This window comes from Aotus nancymaae, unplaced genomic scaffold (assembly GCF_030222135.1).
Source record: "Aotus nancymaae isolate 86718 unplaced genomic scaffold, 86718_ANA_hifiasm-v0.15.2.pri h1tg000076l, whole genome shotgun sequence".
In the NCBI taxonomy this organism is placed as follows: Eukaryota; Metazoa; Chordata; class Mammalia; order Primates; family Aotidae; genus Aotus; species Aotus nancymaae.
The window spans coordinates 24,430,900-24,451,367 of record NW_026988491.1 but is presented as its reverse complement, the minus strand read 5'-3'; the positions used below and the strand labels follow the sequence as shown (position 1 = coordinate 24,451,367).

General features: G+C 48.4%; 1 protein-coding gene across 9 annotated transcripts in view; it reads right to left on the bottom strand.

Moving 5' to 3' along the window:
• The window catches only part of PPP6R2 (protein phosphatase 6 regulatory subunit 2), a 98,453-nt gene that overhangs the window by 30,259 nt on the left and 47,726 nt on the right, over positions 1-20,468 (bottom strand). For 8 of the 9 annotated variants that reach the window (XM_064368267.1, XM_064368270.1, XM_064368269.1 and 5 more), the window contains 2 exons: positions 17,303-17,545; positions 6,428-6,614 (listed from right to left, as the gene is read on the bottom strand). In XM_064368267.1, the coding sequence (XP_064224337.1) occupies positions 6,428-6,614; positions 17,303-17,545 (430 nt within the window). Of the gene's footprint in view, positions 1-6,427; positions 6,637-17,302; positions 17,546-20,468 lie in introns of those variants that run through there. The other variant, XM_064368275.1, reaches the window with a different exon arrangement.

Genomic DNA, 20,468 nt, shown 5'->3' with positions numbered 1-20,468 from the left:
TGAGCCACCACACCTGGCATAGTATGAGAAATTAATAGGAACAATTTTATGCCAGTTTTTGCAAATTTAAAAAATAAATTTCCTTAAACTACTTTCTAAACTGACAAGAAACAAAATCAGAATAGCTCCAGAACATCAAAAAAACCCCACAAAACCTATCATTAATAGGCTCTCTATACAGAGAACTCCAAGGTTTAATGGCCTTACCAATTAATTCTTCCAAACATTAAAAAAAAACCCACCACCACCACCACCCAGGCTGGGCGAGGTAGCTCACGCCTGTAATCCTGGTACTTTTGGGAGGCTGAGGCGGGCGGATCACTTGAGGTCAGGAGTTCAAGACCAGCCTGGCCAACATGGTCTCTACTAAAAATATATAAATTAGGTGGGCATGGTGGTGTGTGCCTACAGTCCCAGCTACTCACAAGGCTGAGGCAGGAGAATTGCTTTACCTTGGGAGGCAGAGGCTGCAATAGGCTGAGATCACTCCAACTCCACTGCAGCCTGGGTGACAGAGCGAGACTCCATCTCAAAAAATAAAATTAAAAAAAATGCTGCACCTCAACGCCTATAATCCCAGCTTTGGGAGGACGAGGCAGGCAGATCACCTGAGGTCAAGATTTCAAGACCAGCCTGGCCAATATGGAGAAACCTCGTCTCAAGTACAAAAGTTAGCTGGGCATGGTGGCAGGTGCCTGTAATCCTAGCTACTTGGGAGGCTGAGGCAGGAGAACTGTTTGAACCCAGGAAGCAGAGGTTGCAGTGAGCCGAGAACATGCCACTGCACTCCAGCCTGGGAAAGAGCGAGATTCTGTCTCCAGAAAAGGGCTGGGAGTGGTGGCTCATGCCTGTAATCCCAGCACTTTCTCTTTCTCTTTTCTTTTTTTGAGACAGAGTCTCACTCTGTCGCCCAGGCTGGAGTGCAGTGGCATAATCTAGGCTCACTGCAACCTCTGCCTCCTGGGTTGAAGCGATTCTCCTGCCTCAGCTTCCCAAGTAGCTGGGATTACAGGCGCGTGCCATCATACCTGGCTAATTTATTGTATTTTTAGTAGAGATGAGGTTTCACCATGCTAGCCAGGATGGTCTCGAACTCCTGACCTCGAGATCCGCCCGTTTTGGCCTCCCAAAGTGCTGGGAGTACAGGGGTAAGCCACTGAGCCTGGCCTAATCCCAGTACTTTGGGAGGCTGAGGTGGGTGGATCAAGAGGTCAGGAGATGGAGAACCATCTTGGCCAACATGGTGAAACCCCATCTCTAATAAAATACAAAAAATTAGTGGTGCACACCTGTCGTCCAGCTACTCAGGAGGCTGAGGCAGGGGAATCACTTGAACCTGAAGGGCAGAGATTGCAGTGAGCTGAGATCATGCCACTACACTCCAGACTGGTGACAGAGTGAGGGAGAGGGAGAGGGAGAGGGGAGGAAGAGTGGGGGAGGGGGAGGGGCAGGGGAGGGAGAGAGGGGGAGGGGGAGGGGAGGAGAGGCTCACTGCAACCTCTACCCCCAGGTTCAAGCGATTCTCCTGCCTCAGCCTCCCGAGTAGCTGGGATTACAGGTGCCTACCACCATGCCTGGCTAATTTTTATATTTTTAGTAGAGATGAGCTTTCACCATGTTGGCCAGGCTGGTCTCAAACTCCTCACATCAGGTGATCCTCCCACCTTGACGTCCTAAAGTGCTGGAATTACAGGCATAAGCCACTGTGCTGGGCTTTTTTTCTTTCTTTCGTTTTTTTTTTTGAGACAGAGTCTCACTCTGTCACCCAGGCTGGAGTACAGTGGCCAGATCTCAGCTCACTGAAAGCTCTGCCTCTGGGTTCAAGCGATTCTCCTGTTTCAGCCCCCACGAGTAGCTGGGATTACAGGCATGTGCCACCATACCCAGCTAATTTTTATATTTTTAGTAGAAATGGGGTTTCGGCATGTTGGCCAGGCTGGTTTTGAACTCATGGGCTCAAGTGATCCACTCGCCTCAGCCTCCCAAAGTGCTGGGATTAGAAGAGTGATCCACTGCGCCCAGCCAAGGATTTTCTCCATAGTATTTCATACAACCTCATGCAAATAAATCTCAATCAAAATTTGAACTAAAAAGATACCACTCAGAATAATACAAAGATATCAAATACCTAAGAATAAATCTAGTGAAAGATGCTTAAGACTGCTATACAGAGAATTACAGCGTATTCCTGAGAAATCAAAGCAGCCTGAGCTACCAGCTTTGCTGCTGTGGTGTAAAAGGGGCCCTGGACACGAGCTGGAAATGGAAGTGGCTGTGCTTCAGTAAGACTTCATTCACACAATTCATGGCTGCTTCTGACCTGTGGACCATAGTTTGCCAGATGCCAACTACAGCCAACGCAAACCTCATCAAAATTTCAGTAGGTTTATTTTTGGGGGGCAGAGTAGGGAGGTGAAGAATTCTAAATTTGCTTATTCCAAAACAATCAAGAAAAAAAGAAAGCAAAAATTTAAATAATAGGAAAGAAAAAAATAAAAATAAACAAAATAGGCCGGGTGCAGTGGCTCGCAACTCAAAGTAATCCCAGCACTCTGAGAGGCTGAGGAGGGTGGATCACCTGCGGTTAGGAGTTCGGGACCAGCCTGGCCTACATGGTGAAACTCCATCTCTACTAAAAAATACAAAAACTAGTGGAGGGGAGTGGAGCACACCTGTAGTCCTAGCTACTTGAGAGGCTGAGGCAGGAGAATCGCTTGAACCCGTGAAGCAGAGGTTGCAGTGAGTTGAGACTGCACCACTGCACTTCAGCCTGGATGACAAAAGCGAAACTCAGTCTCAAAAAAAGAAAAAGAGGGCCGGGCGCGGTGGCTCACGCCTGTAATCCCAGCACTTTGGGAGGCTGAGGCGGGTGGATCACGAGGTCAAGAGATCGAGACCATCCTGGTCAACATGGTGAAACTCTGTCTCTACTAAAAATACAAAAAATTAGCTGGGCATGGTGGCGCATGCCTGTAATCCCAGCTACTCGGGAGGCTGAGGCAGGAGAATTGCCTGAACCCAGGAGGTGGAGGTTGCGGTGAGCCGAGATCACACCATTGCACTTCAGCCTGGATAACAAGAGAGAAACTCTGTCTCAAAAAAAAAAAAAAAAAAGAAAAGAAAAAGGCAAAGAATCGTAAAAACAATCTTGAAGAAAAACAAAATGAGAGGAATAACTCTATGAACTATCAAGACTGATAAAGCTACGTTGTGCCAATGTCAATTCCAGGTTTGGGTATCACGTAGAACCACTGGGTGGAGGGTACACGGGAACTCTCTAGACTATTTTTGCAAATTCTTGTGACTCTATAATATCTCAAAACATTTTGTAAAACTTCAAAACAGTCAAACTAAACTATTAATTCATTGGTCTAAGGCAGGGTAGTAACTGAGGAGAGGGGAGGCAGTGATGGGGCTGGCACCGGCAGCCTCTGAGCTTCTGGGACCTGAGTGGTGGCTACTCAGCTGCTCGCTCCGATGGCACCCTGGGCTCCACCCAGTGTTGTGCACTCTTCTGCATTTGTGTTAAGCTTCAAAATAAAAGGTCAAAGAACAATGTCTACGGTGCAAATATTGATCAGTATAACTCCCAAGGATCCATAAGGAAAAGGTGCCAACTGAAGTGCAATGACACATTCTTGCCTGCTGAGAAAAATCTCACCTAGATGGAGGGCGTTGGGGGGATGCAGGGCAGCAGAGCTGGCTCATCCAAGTCCTTCCCACAGCCCAGTCCTACCACATCTGTGTCTGCAGAGCCTGTGCCCTGAGAGTGTTCATTACCTTAAAGGGCTGTTAAAAAACAAAGAGAAGAATGTGAGACCGAGCTCATCAGAGGCCCAGGATACCCGAGGTAGCTGCTACCTGGCCCCTCACAGAAAACACCTGCTGGACCCCATACTGGACACCACCACCAAGATGAACTTTAAAACGACTGCAGTTCTAACAAACCAACTCCGAGAAATGTTTTATGAGATAATCAAAGTGATTGAACACTGTACACATATTTGATGAAAGTAAGAAATTATCACAAATGTTTTAGGTGTGATAATGGTATGTGGTCATGCTTGTAGAAGAATTCTTATCCTTTAGAAAAACACACTGAAATAAATACAAAATGATACGATGTCTGGGACTTGCTTCACAATAATCTGGGGTAGGGGGTGGAAATAAAGGGATATAGAAGAAATGTGATTGGCCACAAAGAGATGATGTGGAATCTGAGTGACGGAGACATGGGGGTTCGTGAAATAATTAATCTGTAGACGTTTGAAAGAATTCATAATGAAGGGCTCGGAAAATGCAGACGGTCCTTTCACTAAAGCCCCACCTTTGGGCTATCTCCCACAGTTTCAGGAAACACAGGGGGAAGGCTTACAGCATCCCTGCCTCACTGCTGGCCCTGAGAACAAGCCAGCTGCTGGGTGATGGAGGCAGAGCCCGGGAGGGCGTTGCAGGCCACTCTGCGGGGAGAGTCAGACAAGACCCATGTCCAAGTGAACAAGGCAATCTGTGGTATTCAGCATATGACACTACTGTATGAAAATAAGTCTACTGGGAAAAAAAACTTAAGAGGTACATGCATTAAATCATCAAGAGTAGCCATCTCCAGAGATGACAGAATATCGGTTTACATATTTCTGTATTGTTTGAAACTCACATACAAGTGTTAAACATCTGTCAATAGAAGAATTTTTAACAGTTCAGTTCATATTACTTTAATGCATTCAGCACTAAGTTAATGGGAGATGGGAGAAAAATATTATATGAAGCAGTAAAATTATAAAGAAAATATCTGAAAGGGGCAGAGGAGTAAGATCAGGGTATAGCAAATTACAAGATACACAATTCTAGTCACTGGGCTGCAAGGGCCAGGCAGTAAAGGTTTTCACAACTTCTTACCACCACCTCACAGCCATGACAATCCCCAGCCCACGCCACGGCCCACACCACAGCTCCCATTCCACTGCCACTCACAACACACACGCTAAATGTCCTCAAGTGGAACAGTGGCCTTTCTGGGACTGTACTTTCTTAGAGCTCCAAGCAGACATGAAATACTGGTTAATTCCCTGACTGAATGTTTGATGGTATAAAATAATTATACTTAATATTTTTGGAATGTGATCATGAAATTCTAATTACATTTAAAAGAAAAAAAAGTCCTTATTTTAGAGATACACAGCTGGGCGTGGTGCCTCACACCTGTAGTCCCAGGACTTTGGGAGGCTGGGGCAGGCAGATCACTTGAGCCCAGGAGTTCAAGACCAGCCTGGGTAACATGGGGAAACCCCATCTCTACAACAAATACGAAGAAAACCTAGCAAGGTGTGGTGGTACATGCCTGTAGTCCCAGCTACTCAGGAGGCCAAGGTGGGAGGATCACCTGAGCTTGAGAAGGGTAAAACTGCAGTGGGCTGTGATGGTGCCAGTGCACTCCAGGCTGGGCACACAGTGAAAGCTGTCTCAAAAATAAATAAATAAATAAATATACACACTGAAATATTTACGTAAGAAATAATCTGGTGTCTGGGATTTGTTTTAAAATACTTCCGTCAGGGATGGGCGGGTGGAACATGACACAGCCAAGAAGACTGGCCAAGGCAGACCACTGGGTGCAGGCACAGGTGCCACCACACCTCTCTACCTGTGTGTCCACAGCCTGGAGGGGCAGAAGACAAGGTCAGGTCACATGTGAGGCAGGAACAAGGATGGACTCCAGGAAGACCCCATTACAGCTGGGGTCTCTCCTCTCCTCTCCTCTCACATCACCCACACAGAAGAAGCCGCAGACCTGAGAAGGCGGATGTCCAAGGTCCTGCCATGACGCCTCAGGACCTCACACCTGCATCTGCACCTGCTTGGTGACAGGACAAGATGGCTACTTTGGAGCCCTGTGCAGCTCCTAGGGATAGCAGGAAGTGCTGGTTATTCCAGAGCCAGTCATAAGAAACACTCCCCCACTTTTTTTTTCCCCGAGATAAGAGTCTCACTCTGTCGCCCAGTCTGGAGTACAGCGCACAATCTCAGCTCACTGCAACCTCTGCCTCCTGGGTTCCAGTGATTCTCCTGCCTCAGCCTCCCAAGTAGCTGGGATTACAGGTGCACATCACCACACCCAGATTAATCTTTGTATTTCTAGTAGAGACAGGGTTTCACCATGTTGGCCAGGCTGGTCTCGAACTCCTGACCTCAAGTGATCTGCCCAGCTCAGTCTCCCAAAGTGCTGGAATTACAGGCCAGAAACATTCCTTCAAATTCCAGCTCTCAGATTAGCAAAACCCACACTGCTCCACACGTGTTGCACGGAAGAGTCACAAATGCTGTTCCCATGGCCTGAGGATGAGCCGCACAGCCAGGCCCACAGCAGGACACATCAGCATCCATCATGACAACGCCCCAAATCACACAGGCTTTGCATATTATTTACCTGTTCGGTTTTTCTTGCAATGAGATTGCCAATGGTCTTGCTGAAAAAACTGGCGAGCAGAGGATTGAGAGGCGGCTCATGGCCCAGGAAATCATACAGGAGGCTCAGCAGGCTCTCGTCCCCACCGAGGCGGTCGCTGATCTGCGGCACATCACAAGTCAGAAGCTCACAGGCTGTGTTTGGATATCTAAAAGGGCACAGTCCAAGCACTGGAGGTGAAATTAGACTTCTCCAACTTTTAGGAATCTGCTTACATAGTCTGCTTCTTAGGAAGCAGATCCAAGTGATAAAAACAAACACTATAGACCTCAGAACAGAATAAAAACATGACTCTGTGTGACCCGCTGATATTTCTGACTGCTAGACATTTTTTAACATACTTCCCACGCTCCTCATGCCCTATACTCTGATACCCTACATTTTCTGACCCTCCTCCCATTCTTTAAATCACCTTTCTTAGTCTTCTGGCTTTTCTTCTCTCCAGGCCTTCGTACTTACCTGTCAGGTCTCTCATCTCCCGTCTACCACACTGTTTCAGTGAGGCCACATCCACATCTGCAGCCATGTCCATCTCCCTCTCCAATGAGCCTCTCCTCTCCCTCCAGGCAGTGCCCCTTCCATCAACAAACACAGACCCAATCCATCCCCAGACACACCCCATCAGCAGCTCAGGAAGCAGTGTGAGGGATGAGGCACTATTCAAGAACTTTATGACTAAGAAATACCAATACCTGTGAATAATGTACTTTTCATTTGATTAAAAAGACCAAACAGAAAACAATCCTTAGCTCAGTGCATCTAATCCCACAATGACATCACTGTGCTCCCTCTTTTACACCTGGTAGACACAGGTGGGTGATGGCCATCACCCTAGGAGAGGCAAACCCCACAGCCCAGGCTGCAGCCCTCAAAAGCAGCCCCCACAGCAAGGCCTGGCACCTGCCCCTGCCCCTAGGAATGCTGGAGAGGAGCACAGGGCCCAGCAGGCAGGAACCCAGTGGGAGCGTCCTGTAGGAATGGTTGTCTCAGACAGGCCTGCCCTGACACCAGCAAGTGATCTGTCCTCTCTCATCTGGGTTTTCTCACCTTGGGAGGCCAAGGTGGGTGGATCACTTGAGCTCAGGAGTGCGAGACCAGCCTGGGCAACATGACAAAACCCCGTCCCTACCAAAAAAAAAAAAAAAGAGAGAGAGAGAAAAATCAGCCAGGTGTGGTGGCAAGTGCCTGTAACCCCAGCTCCATGGGAGGCTGAGATGGACAGATGGCTTGAACCCAGGAGGCAGAGGTTGCAGTGAGCCAAAATCATAACATTGCACTCTGGCCTGGCTGGCAGAGTAAGACCCTGACTCAAAAAAAAAAAAAAATGCCAGGTGCAGTGGCTCACACCTGTAATCCCGCACTTTGAGAGGCCAAAACAGGTGAATCACTTGAGGTCAGGAGTTAGAGACCAGCCTGGCCAACATGGTGAAACCCCATGTCAACTAAAAATACAAAAATTAGCCAGGCGTGATGGTGCATGCCTATAGTCCCAGCTACTTGAGAGGCTGAGGCAGGAGAATCGCTTGAAGCTGGGAGGCAGAAGCTGTAGTGAGCCAAGACCGCACCACTGCACTCCAGCCTGGGCAAGAGAGCAAGACACTGTTTCAAAAAAAAAAAAAGGGAGCCGGGCGCAGTGGCTCACGCCTGTAATCCCAGTACTTTGGGAGGCCAAAGCGGGTGGATCATGAGGTCAAGAGATCGAGACCATCCTGGCCAACATGGTGAAACCCTGTCTCTACTAAAAATACAAAAAATTAGCTGGGCATGGTGGCACGTGCCTGTAATCCCAGCTACTCAGGAGGCTGAGGCAGGAGAATTGCCTGAACCCGGGAGGCAGAGGTTGCGGTGAGCCAAGATCGTGCCATTGCACTCCAGCCTGGGTAACAAGAGCGAAACTCCGTCTCAGAAAAAAAAAAAAAAAACAGCTACTCAGGAGGCTGAGGCAGGAGAATTGCCTGAACCCAGGAGGCGGAGGTTGCGGTGAGCCGAGATCGCGCCATTGCACTCCAGCCTGGGTAACAAGAGCGAAACTCCGTCTCAAAAAAAAAAAGAATGTGGAGGTGACATCACCTGCCCATGCTGGTCGCACATCAAGTGTGTGCTCGAGGTCAGCTGCTATGACCTTCCTTCTCTAGCCAACATGTGGCCAGTGCCGGGCAACAGAGGCAGCACTAAGCCAAGGTGGTCACTGCAACTGGCTAGAGGGGGCCTGGGTTTGAGAGACTACAGGAAAACAGCTGGCCAAGCCTGGCAGCTGACCAAGTGTGGAAAGGGAAGAAACGGAAGGACCTCGGCTGGCTGTGGGGTGGGTATCCCTCATCAGCCCAGACAAAAAAGTGCCACTTTTAGAGCTCTAAGGAACAGCACCTGTAAGGGCAGGTGGAATGTAGAGACCTGCTGGGTCAAAGAGTGGCCCAGCAGGCTCGGGTTTAGGGGAGAGGACATGGTTGGGGCCCGATGGAGGCCCCCTCTCTGCCCACAAGGGTGCTGCAAGCTGGGTCTGTGGGCAGAGAGGGGGCCTGAGAGCTGGGCACAAGGGGTGGGGAAAGCCCAGGCTCAACCCCTCACTAGCCAACCTTTCTGGCCTTTAGTGTCATTATCTGTGAAATGGGGCAGGCAGTACCCACTTTGTGGGATGTCAAAGGGGCTGGCCAACAAGTACCTGGCATAGTGGACAACACACAGCCCCTCAGGGCAGGAGGACCAGAGGGCAGGAGAAGAGGGCCAGGTTGGCAGCATCAAAGGCCACAGCAAGGCCGAGGGTCTACCAGATCTCTAACACTAAGACATGGTGCACGGGGCAGGGGAAGAAGTCACATCTCATGGGGTGAGGAAGAAGATCAAAGGTGAGGAAGCAGAGAAACGTACAAACCATTCCTTGAAGAAGTATTTTAAGAGCACAGGAAACAAACTGAATTTTTTTTTTTTTTTCCTGAGACAAGAGTCTCACTCCATCACCCAGGCTGGAGTGAAGGGTGAGATCTTGGCCCACTGCAACCTCTGCCTCCCAGGTTCATGTCCTGTCTCAGCCTCCCGAGTAGCTGAGACTACAGGCACGCACCACCATGCTTGGCTAACTTTTCTATTTTTGGTAGAGACAGGGTTTCACCATGTTGGCCAGGCTGGTCTCAAACTCCTGACCTCAAGTGATCCACCTGCCTCGGCCTCCTAAAATGCTGGAATTACAGGCCTGAGCCACTGTGCCTGGCCCCAAGCTGATCTTTCTACACATGGACAAACGTATGCACACATGGCACAGACCAAGCTATAAGATGCTTACTCTCCAGATGGAGGCACTAAGATTTTTTCCTTTATCAACATTTTACAATAATTCTTCAGAAAACAGGTATTCCTCTAGTAGTTTTAAAAACTTGGCTGGGAGCGGTGGCTCACGCCTGTAATCCCAGCACTTTGGGAGGCCAAGGAGGGTGGATCACGAGGTCAAGAGATCAAGACCATCCTGGCCAACACGGTGAAACCCCGTCTCTGCTAAAAATACAAAAAAATTAGCCAGGCATGGTGGCACGCGCCTGTGGTCCCAGCTACTCGGGAGACTGAGGCGGAAGAATCACTTGAACCCAGGAGGCGGAGGTTGCGGTGAGCCGAGACGGCACCACTGCACTCCAGCCTGGTGACAGAGCAAGATTCTGTCTCAAAAACAAAAAAACAACTTATACAAGGTACAGAAATTCCAGTCAAACATAGCAGATGGAGCACAGAGGCGTGTTGATATTCCCTCTCAAATAACACAAAGAATTAAAAAGGCAAGAAAAGAGAAGCAGAAACGATGAACCAGGCCTGGAGGACCGAAGCGGCTGGCCATGTGAAGACTGACTTGGCACAGGAAAGGCTGAGTTTCAGGCCACAGAACTCCAGAGAGGCCTGCACACTGAATCAGCGGCCAGCAAGGGCAGGGTGGGCTCAGTCGGCCAGGGCGGTGGGAGAGTCCTCTTCCCAACTTAGCTCCCGGGATACTGACAGGTCCATGCCCAACAGGGGAGAGCTAGAAAGATTCTTTTCTGGGAAAAATAATGGGACGAGAAAAGTCAACTAGTGTCCTCTAGGCTTGTGGTGAGCAAGCCCCCCACAGATCCTAAACTCTGTGCAGGAGTTAGGGCCTCACTCATGAAAGCATGGGGCTGACCAAGCAGAAAACAAGGCACTCAGGAGAGCGAGCGTAGAGAACAGAAGGAAACTCTTTTAAACTATAGTATTCTCAGAGATGACACACTAAGACTGTGTATCCAAGAATAAGAACTGGAGGCTTTTATTAAAATATCTGAGAATAAAAAAGAGCTCTTCGAAATTAAAAACATGACAGATGTTGGGCACGGTGGCAAGTGCCTGTGGTTCCGAGTGCTTGGGAGACTGAGATGGGAGGATCACTTGAGCCCAGGAGTTTGAGTCTAGACTGGGCAACATAGCAAAACCTCATGTTTAAAAAACAAAAAATCATGGTAGAACTTTCAAAAGTCAATAAAAGGATGACAATTTAAAAGATGAAGAAATCTCTCAGATGCAGGCCACAAACGCAAAGTACAAAACATTAAAGGCAAAAATAAGAAAAGCATTAATTCAAGTGATCTAACACCTGATTAGAAGTCCCAGAAATAGAAGAAGGAAAACATCAAAGAAATAAGAGAAATTGCTCTCTGCTAATGACGTGAATTTACAGACAAAGAGTTTAGCGAGCCCAGTACAACAAATGAAAATAGTGAGTATCTACTGTGGACCTCAGTGTGAACATGCAAATACTATTTACTGCTGAGTTGATCTGTCTACTCAGGGTACATCTGCTTACTTATATTAAGTTTTCCCTTAGAATTAGTAGTTCTTCTCACTGCTCTGTTTGCTTGATTTTGTCCTTATCTATTACCAAATTCTCCCAAGCTCTGACTATGACACTCTCCTGGCTCAGTGATCCCCTGTCCTGACCCAGAGAATAGTCCACATTATTGGGAAATTTAGGAAAAATAGGGCTTAGAAAAGAACCTAAACACCCTCAGAGAGGAAAGAAAACAGGTGGCACATGTGAGCCAGGAGCTTGCTGCATCCGATGTGTGAGACTAGAGGACAACACGGAGGCTCCCAAATCCCAGGGGGTGATGCCCAGTCTGAACTTCCAATCAGAGGGTCTCAAACACATAAGCCTGATGCCCTAAACATTACCACCCACTAACTCCGTCTCGGGAAGCTGTTAACAAGTACAATTTACCACAGGAAGCAAACCAAAGAAGAGGAAGAAGCCGTCACAGGAGACGGACAGTGGAGCTACCAGAGTGGGGATGGAGGGTCCAGGAACTGTTACCGCGGAAGTTCCCTTCCTTCCAATGTTTCCTTTGGTGGAGACGCCATCTTCCTTTCAGTTCTGCCCTGAGTGCAGCAAGTCTCTCTGGGGTAGGGTGCGCTTCCTGGGGGTCGGCTGTGACTCACTGCTGCTTCCCACTGGGTGAGCGGTTCTAATTCTGCAGTCAGGAATGAGGAACCCCACAGCTCAGAGTTAAAAATGACACTACTTTATGAGTAATGAAAGTGACAGCTTGGTGTCTCTCTACTGGCTCTTCTGTCTTATTTCTCAAATAATCCAGATCTTGGCAAGCAAACCGAAAAGACCAGGAGCATCCACAGGGCTCTAGGGCTGACCATGTGAGTGCTGTTGCCTCTGGCCCTAGGGTGGCACTCTGCTGTGGCCCATGCGGGCAGCGCTCTGACTCTGGAAGGTGACCAGCTGTCTCACAGCCACAGTGGTTTTTCAGCCAAGGGCTGGTCCGTAGAGGCAGGGCTAACTGCATGTCAGGACTTGGGAAGAGGCAGCATGTGGGCCTCACCTGTCTGGAGTAGCCCCTGGCTTTAAGCAGGGTCAGTGGCTGCTATCTGATCCCAAACCAAGTGCGGCTTCTCTTGAACACGCACGGCTCAGGCAAAGTCTCCACTTTCAAGAAGAGTCCTCCCATAATTCAGCCTGTGGTCACGGAGGCGTTCTGCCACGTCTGTGGGAGAACCCTGACCTCCCAGGCTAACCGGTTGCGGGAGGAGGTGTTGAACCTGGCAGTGCCACCTAGGCAGGGAGTAAGAGAGTCTCAGAAGCACAGGCGCTGGTCCGTATAAATAAAGCCTCTTAGAATACAGCCACATCCATTTATTTACTCTTTTCTGTGGCTGCTTTCATGCTACAACTTCAGAGTTGAGTCATTTCTACAGACCTTACGACCTGAAAAGTCTGAAGTATTTATTTATTCCCTGTCCTTTCATAGATAAAGTCTGCCAACTCGTCTACATACATATTCATATCTTCTCCATCTTTTTTTATTTTTTAAAGAGATGCCAGTCTCACTGTGTCACGAAGGCTGGAGTGCACTTACTCTTCTCAGGCGTGATCATAGCACAGTAGAGCCCCAAACTCCTGGACTCAAGCCATTCTCTCACCTCAGCCTCCCAAGTAGCTGAGACTACAGACGTGTCGCCATGCCTGGATCTTCTCCACCTCTGAAAAAGAATCTTGATGCTACTTCTTTCTTTAGCTACCACTTTATCCATCCATTCATCCATCCATCCTATTCCATTTCTCAAAACAAGGTGTTTTTGTTTCTGTTTCATTTTGTTTATGTGGCTGGCCATGTGGAGCGGAAAGACTAGAGAAGGAAGAAACCCTGATATTGTGACCAATTAGGTGTAAACACTGCTGCACCTGACTAGCCACAGAAATAGTGTCTTCTGTAATCCTAGCACTATCCTAGCACTTTGGGAGGCCAAGGCAGGCACACTGCCTGAGCTCAAGAGTTCAAGACCAGCCTGGCCAACAATGGTAAAAACCCTGTCCCTTCTACAAATACAAAAAATTAGCTAGGCATGGTGATGTGCCCCTGCAGTCCCAGCTACTCAGGAGGCTGAGGCATGAGAATTGCTTGAACCCAGGAGGCGGTGGTTGCAGTGAGCCAAGATCATGCCACTGCACTCCAGCCTGGGTGACAGAGAATCTGTCTCAAAAAAAAAAAAAATCTTAATGTGTTTCTAAAAATTTATTTTTTTAAATAAAAATAGAGATGGGGGCCAGGTGCAGTGGCTCATGCCTGTAATCCCAGCACTTTGGGAAGCCAAGGCGGGTGGATCATCTGAGGTCAGGAGTTTGAGACCAGCCTGGCCAACGTGGTGAAACCCTGTCTCTGCTAACTATACAAAAATTAGCTGGGCATGACAATGCATGTCTGTAATCCCAGCTACTTAGGAGGCTGAGGCAGGAGAATCACTTGAACCCGGGAGGCAGAGGTTACAGTGAGTCAAGGTCGCGCCATTGCACTCCAGCCTGGGCAACAGAGCCAGACTCCATCTCAAAAATAAATAAATGAAGATAGGGTCTCACTATATTGCCCAGGCTGGTCTTCAACTCCTGGGCTTAAGTGATCCTCCCACCTCAGCCTCCCAAACTGCTGAGATTCTAGTGTTAGCCACTACACCTGACTTTAATGTTTTTTATAGAAGTGGTATGTGCACATGCTTTAGAAACTCAGACAGATGTCAGGGCTGGTGAAGAAAGGTCCCCTAACATCCCAAGTCACGATCCTCAGAGGAAAACTCAGACACATGGCAGGGCTGGCGAAGAAAGGACCCCCAACATCCCAAGCCATGACCCTGAGAGGCAATCACTGGATTCTTTCAGCAGTTTTCTCCAATGTTAATCTCCATGTTTCTAAATAATACACACATACATTTCTTCTTCCCTTATCAATTTTAGACATTATGAATTAACTTCCTAAAATGGAAGGCAAAGCTTTCCCCACCACCCAACTTCCCTCTCCCTTTCCCTCCTCCAAAGTTATAGGGTAATGTAAATGGATATCCTGTGTTTACCTCATAGGAGTAAGTTAAGCACTGCTTACAGCTGAGCTGGTTTGTTTATTCAGGGCATCTCTGCTTACTTATGTAAGTCTCCCCCAAGTTCATAGTCCTCTGGTTCCGTACTTATCTACTAATGATCTCTCCCAAACTCTAAGACTCTCCTGGCTCATTGACGCTACTGGGGTATTCCTGTCCTGGTCCAGAAGACCCATCCCCACTCTCCAGCCCCCATACCTGCCTCTCAGCTCTAATTTGTCACCAAACTGGGCCACATTTGGGAGTGGGAGGAATGGGGGCTATCAACAGTTATGCTGACACAGCAGGTGTGACCAGCACACCAGATACCACAGCAGCTGCTGGCTGTAGCCGCCCCACCATAAGCCCTCAGCTCCTTGCCGGCAAGGCCCCGCTCAGGCTGGAACTCTCCTCCCCATGCCAGCTCAGCTCCCCTTGTCTGAGAGGACCTGCCTGACCACTCCTGACCACCCCCTGCCACAGGGACACCCTGGGTCCCTATCCTGCTTTATTTTCCTTCTAAGACAAAAGCCAGCAAAGAATTTCTGTAAATGGCTAGATAGAAATTATTTTTGATGGCCCCTGCTAGAGCTGCTCAACACTGCATGAGATGTAGATGAGTGTGGCTGTGTCTAACGAGACTTCCTTGGTGGACACTGAAATGTGAATTTCATGTCTTTTTCACGCATGTAACAAAATATTCTTCCTTTGATTTTTTTTCCCCTAACCATTTAGAAAGGTAAAACCAGCTGGGCACAGTGGCTTACACCTATAATCCCAGCACTTTGGGAGGCCAAGGTGGGTGGATCACTTGAGCCCAGGATTTGAAACCAGCCTGGGCAACATGGCAAAACCCCGTTTCTACAAAAAAAATACAAAAACAACTTAGCCGGGCATGGTAGCACCCACCTGTAATGCCAGCTACTCGGGAGGCTAAGGCGAGAGGATCACGGGACTGAGAGGCACAGAATGCACTGAGCCGAGATCGTGCCACTGCGCTCCAGCCTGGGTGGTAGAGTGAGACCCTGTCTCCAAAAACTAAACTAAAAAGCCAGGCACAGTGGCTCACACCTGTAATCCCAGCACTTTGGGAGGCCAAGGTGGGCGGATCACTTCAGGTCAAGCATTTGAGACCAGCCTGGCCAACGTGGTAAAACCCCGTCTCTAAAAAAAAAAAATTAATTAAAAAAAATAATAAAATTAAATAAAAATTAAATATGTAAAACCATTCTTCACTCACAGGCCACAGAGAAACAGGACATGACCTGCAGGACGAGGTTTGCTGACCCATATGTATAGCCCACTTCCTGGTGAGGCATCAAGGGAGACACTGTGGACCACGTGCTCTTCTCAGAGCTGCACCGCAGGAGCTGGGGGGCTGGCTCCGCCCCGTCCTCCCTCTCACGCCAGCCCCATCCTTGCTTACCCTCTGTCCTGACCCAAGGTCCTGCGGCTCCAGCCACCTCACTACCCTGCCCCTTCCCTCTGTGTCATCTCCCAGCATCCTGGCCAGGGCTGAATGGACATTTCAGGAAAAACTTTGAGAACAGACGGTACCACGAATGACAACGATGTTTCTCCTTCAAGCTTAAGACCCTAAATGAAGCAATTCCCAGGACTGTGGGGTCAGATACTGCATCTCTCTCCTGCCGGGCTGTTTCGTAGACCTGGAGCCAACCCTGCTGACAGCGTGGCCGCATGCTACGACGCCACCCGCATCTCTATCACGGGATCCATCTTTTTCCCAACATACTGACACTCAAAACACTCTGACCTGTACCAACTAAAATTAACTTTACTTTTAACTCAGAATGAGAAAATGCAGGCACAAGAGAGTAAAAATTCCTTTTTCTTTAAGACAGTGTCTCGCTCTGTCACCCAGGCTGGAGTATAGAGGCACAATCATGGCTCACTGCAGCCTCAACCTCTCAAATTCAAGCAATCCTCCTACCTCAGCCTCCCAAGTAGCTGGAACCACAGGTGTACGACACCACATCTGGTTAATTTCTAAAAAAATTTTTTAGGCTAGGCACAGTGGCTCACACCTGTAATCCCAGCACTTTGGGAGGCCGAGGAGGGCGGATCACAAGGTCAAGAGATCGAGACCATCCTGGCCAACACGGTGAAACCCCATCTCTACTAAAAATACAAAAAATTAGCTGGGCGTGGTGGCACGCACCTGTAGTCCCAGCTACTTGAGAGGTTGAGACAGGAGAATTGCTTGAACCCAGGCGGCAGAAGTTGCAGTGAGCCAAGATCACGCTACTGCACTCCAGCCTGGCGCCTGATGACAGAACAAGACTTTGTCTCAAAAAAAAAAAAAAATTTTTTTTTAAATAGAAAGAGGGTCTCGCTACTTCGCCCACTTTGCGGGGCTGAGGTGGGTGGATTAACTGAGCCCCTGGTCTCAAATTCCTGGGCTCAATTAATCCACCCACCTCAGCCCCTCAAAGTGCTGGGATTATAGGTGTGAGCCACTGCACCCAACCTCCAAACTCTAAAACATCATACCCCATGGGTATTATGGGAATGCCTTCCTCACTTCTCAGATGGAGTGGATTTTTTTTTTTTTTTTTTGAGACAGAGTTTCGCTCGTTACCCAGGCTGGAGTGCAATGGCGCGATCTTGGCTCACCGCAACCTCCGCCTCCTGGGTTCAGGCAATTCTCCTGCCTCAGCCTCCTGAGTAGCTGGGATTACAGGCACGCGCCACCATGCCCAGCTAATTTTTTGTATTTTTAGTAGAGACGGGGTTTCACCATGTTGACCGGGATGGTCTCAATCTCTTGACCTCGTGATCCACCCGCCTCGGCCTCCCAAAGTGCTGGGATTACAGGCGTGAGCCACCGCGCCCGGCCCGATGGAGTGGATTTTTAAGGCTTGCTTCTTCCTCAGAAAGCCCCAAGTCTTGCCATCCTCAGACACTGCCTGCGGCATCCCCACAGTACTGCCTGGTATACTGGCCCATCAAAGCTTTGGTACATACTTGAAGCGGACCTTCTCCTCCATGTCCAGGGGTGGATCCTGTGTGATGAGGCTCACCAGCTCCTCCATGCACTGCTGCCTGCACAGGAAGTCCAGCAGCTTCTGGTTCTGAGCCTTACACTCCTGCAAGATGTCATCTTCATCCATTAACTCCTGCAGCGTCACATGCTCCTTGTCCAGCAGCTTGTCAACATGGGACGTGGTGTTCAAGTCAAACTTCCAGAACATCGTGATGGCCACGGAGCTGCAAGTGAGGGCAAAGGGGTCATTTCTGGCCTCCGCAAATCCACCCTCAGCAATACTAGACCCCAGTCCCAGAAGCCCAGCCCCAGCAGGATCACACAAGATTCCCAGAGCACAGGATGGTGGTAGCTCCAGTAACCATTCTCATCAGACCTCTCCAGGTTGGAGTCACAAAGTTAGCACGGTCTTCCCAGCTACTCAGCAGCTCTGAAGCTGCATCCTCCAGCTCCAGGACCTGCCTCTCCAGGTTCTCTTCTGGGCTGACCCGTTGTCCCTTGTCCTCCTTCTCCACACTGTCCTCCATCCACCAGAGTGCTCCATATGCCCCTCAATGCTCTTGCTTGCTCTGCAGTTGTTGGGTGAAAGCATCCAGGTGTCTCTCATGTCTCAGGGATGCTTTCCATCCTGAGTGAACACTGGACATCTCCCCGCCGAAAGTCACACATTTGTTTGTGAGCAAACTCAGCAACTCAAACTCAAGATGACCCTGCGCTCACTCCTCTGCCACCCGGCCCCTCCACTCATTGTCCCCACCTTGTGGAATCACACTCAGGGTTATCTCTGAAGCAGGCACCTCCTTCCACATACACCAACTAGACACAAGGTCTTGCCACAGCCCCCTGAGGAATCATCACCGATCCAGCCCCTCCTCTGCTTCCCAAACATCCCAGCTCTGGCTGGCTTTGCCTGGACACACGAGGTTTGTCCTCCCTAGGGCCTCACATGTCATTCTGTAAGCCAGGGCTGTACAGCAACAAAGTTTTCATTATTGTGATAGAGAAAACATAAAGCCTACATCTTTAACAAAGTTCAAACTTTATTGTAAGATTATAAATCTTTTCAATGTTACATGAAACATTATTTTAAAAATTACAGTAAGAGTAGATGGAATTTATCTTACCTAATATTTTTACTTAGAAAAAGAAAAGGCTGACCACAGATACAAATGCCCAGGTGTGTCTGTCCGTAAAGCCTGTGCTGCCCTAGGACCCCTGACATGGGAGCCTCTGCCATCCAGTCACATTCCCACAGTCTCTGGTTTGCGGTTTCATTTATTTTTTTTTTTTTAGTAAGTATTGCCCATGTAATCCACACCCACAGTTTGTGCTGTTTCAAACTCGACGTGTGCACATCCTCTCACCTCAGCTTCAAAACCTCTCCTGGCCCCAGAGGCCTACTAGGCTGCTTTCTACAGCATGCCTGCAGGTCCTCTGGGCATCTCCTGGGTACTCCTGGACCCCACCCGCACTACAAAGACACTGAACTTTTCTTCCCACACAAACTGCACTTTCCCACTTGTATCATTCTGCACAGGCTCCCCAGCTCCAGCTAAGGGTGAGGTCCTGCAGCCCCCAACCTATACACACCACTCCGGTGGGCACTTCTCATGGACTTAGATATGAAGAGCCCAGAGATGGCGCTCTTAAGACCCCAAAATGGGACTGCTTTGACTTTAGCACAAGGGACTTCATATATACACTGATACTATATTCAGTTTTGATTTTGGGGTGGGGAAGTTTCATATATATATACATATATATATATATATTTTTTGTAAAGACAGGAATTCACTGTGTTGCCCAGGTTGGTCTCTAACTGCTGAGCTCAAGTGCCTTGCCTGCCTTGGCTTCCCAAAGTGCTAGGATTATAGGCATTGAGCCACCAAGCCTGGCCTGCATTCAGTTTTCCTTCTGAGTCTTAAGATCTTCCTTATGCTTTCCTAAGGGGAATGGATACTTATGAGTGGTAGCAGCAAACTTCAGAGGACCAGAAATAATGATTCCTAAAAGCACTTTCAGGAAGAGACAGCTGCCTCCACACACGTACTGGATGCCCCTCTCTCCTAAATGCACTACCAGATGTCTCACGTGCTGGATGACACACAATCCAGAGAAAGAATTGAGTCCCACCTTGCCAATGCTTTTTTTTTCCCCCCAAAATCAGAACTTGCAAGACAGGACAGTTAGAGGCGCCTTTTGGGCAGTTCTGTTTCTAGCCACAGAATGGTAGAAGGCTGGGTGGATCACAAGAGACCATCAACCAAATAGGTCTTAAACTTTTCTAGCAGAATCATTTAAAACGACTGGATTAATCCAAAAGACCAAAAATAAAAATAAAAATACAAGGAGGTAAGTCACAAAAACAGGTGAGACAGAAGAAAAATAGCAAGATACCAGACACAAATTCAACCACTTCAATAAGTGCATTAAATGCAAATAATCATTTCAATTAAAGACAAACATTGTCAGACTGGATTTTATTTTTAGAGATAGTGTTTTGCCATGTTGCCCAGGCTGGAGTGCAGTCCAACAATCAGCTCACTTTGGGCTCAAGCAGTCCTCCCATCTCAGCCTCCCAAGTAGCTAGGAGTACAACCAAGCACCATCATGACCAGCTGTTTAAATATTTTGTAGAGATGGGGTCACAGTATGTTGCCCAGGCTGGTCTTGAACTCTTGGCCTCAACTGCCTTGGCCTCTCAAAGTGTCAGGATTACAGATGTGAGCCACTGCATCCGGCCTGAATTTTTTTTTTTTTTTTTTTGAGACAGAGTTTCACCGTGTCACCCAGGCTGGAGTGCAATGGCGCGATCTCAGCTCACTGCAACCTCCACCTCCTGGGTTCAAGCGATTCCCCTGCCTCAGCTTCCCGAGTAGCTGGGATTACAGGCGTGTGCCACCACACCCAGCTAATTTTTTTATTCTTAGTAGAGATGGGGTTTCACCATGTTGGTCAGGCTGGTCTCGAACTCCTGACCTCGTGATCCGTCTGCTTCAGCCTCCGAAAGTGATAGGATTACAGGTGTGAGCCACTACACCTGACCCTAAATTTATTTTATTATGTTGCTACATACATAGCATTGTTATGTCTTTTTTTTTTTTTTGAGACAGTTTCACTCTTGTTGCCCAGGCTGGAGTGCAATGG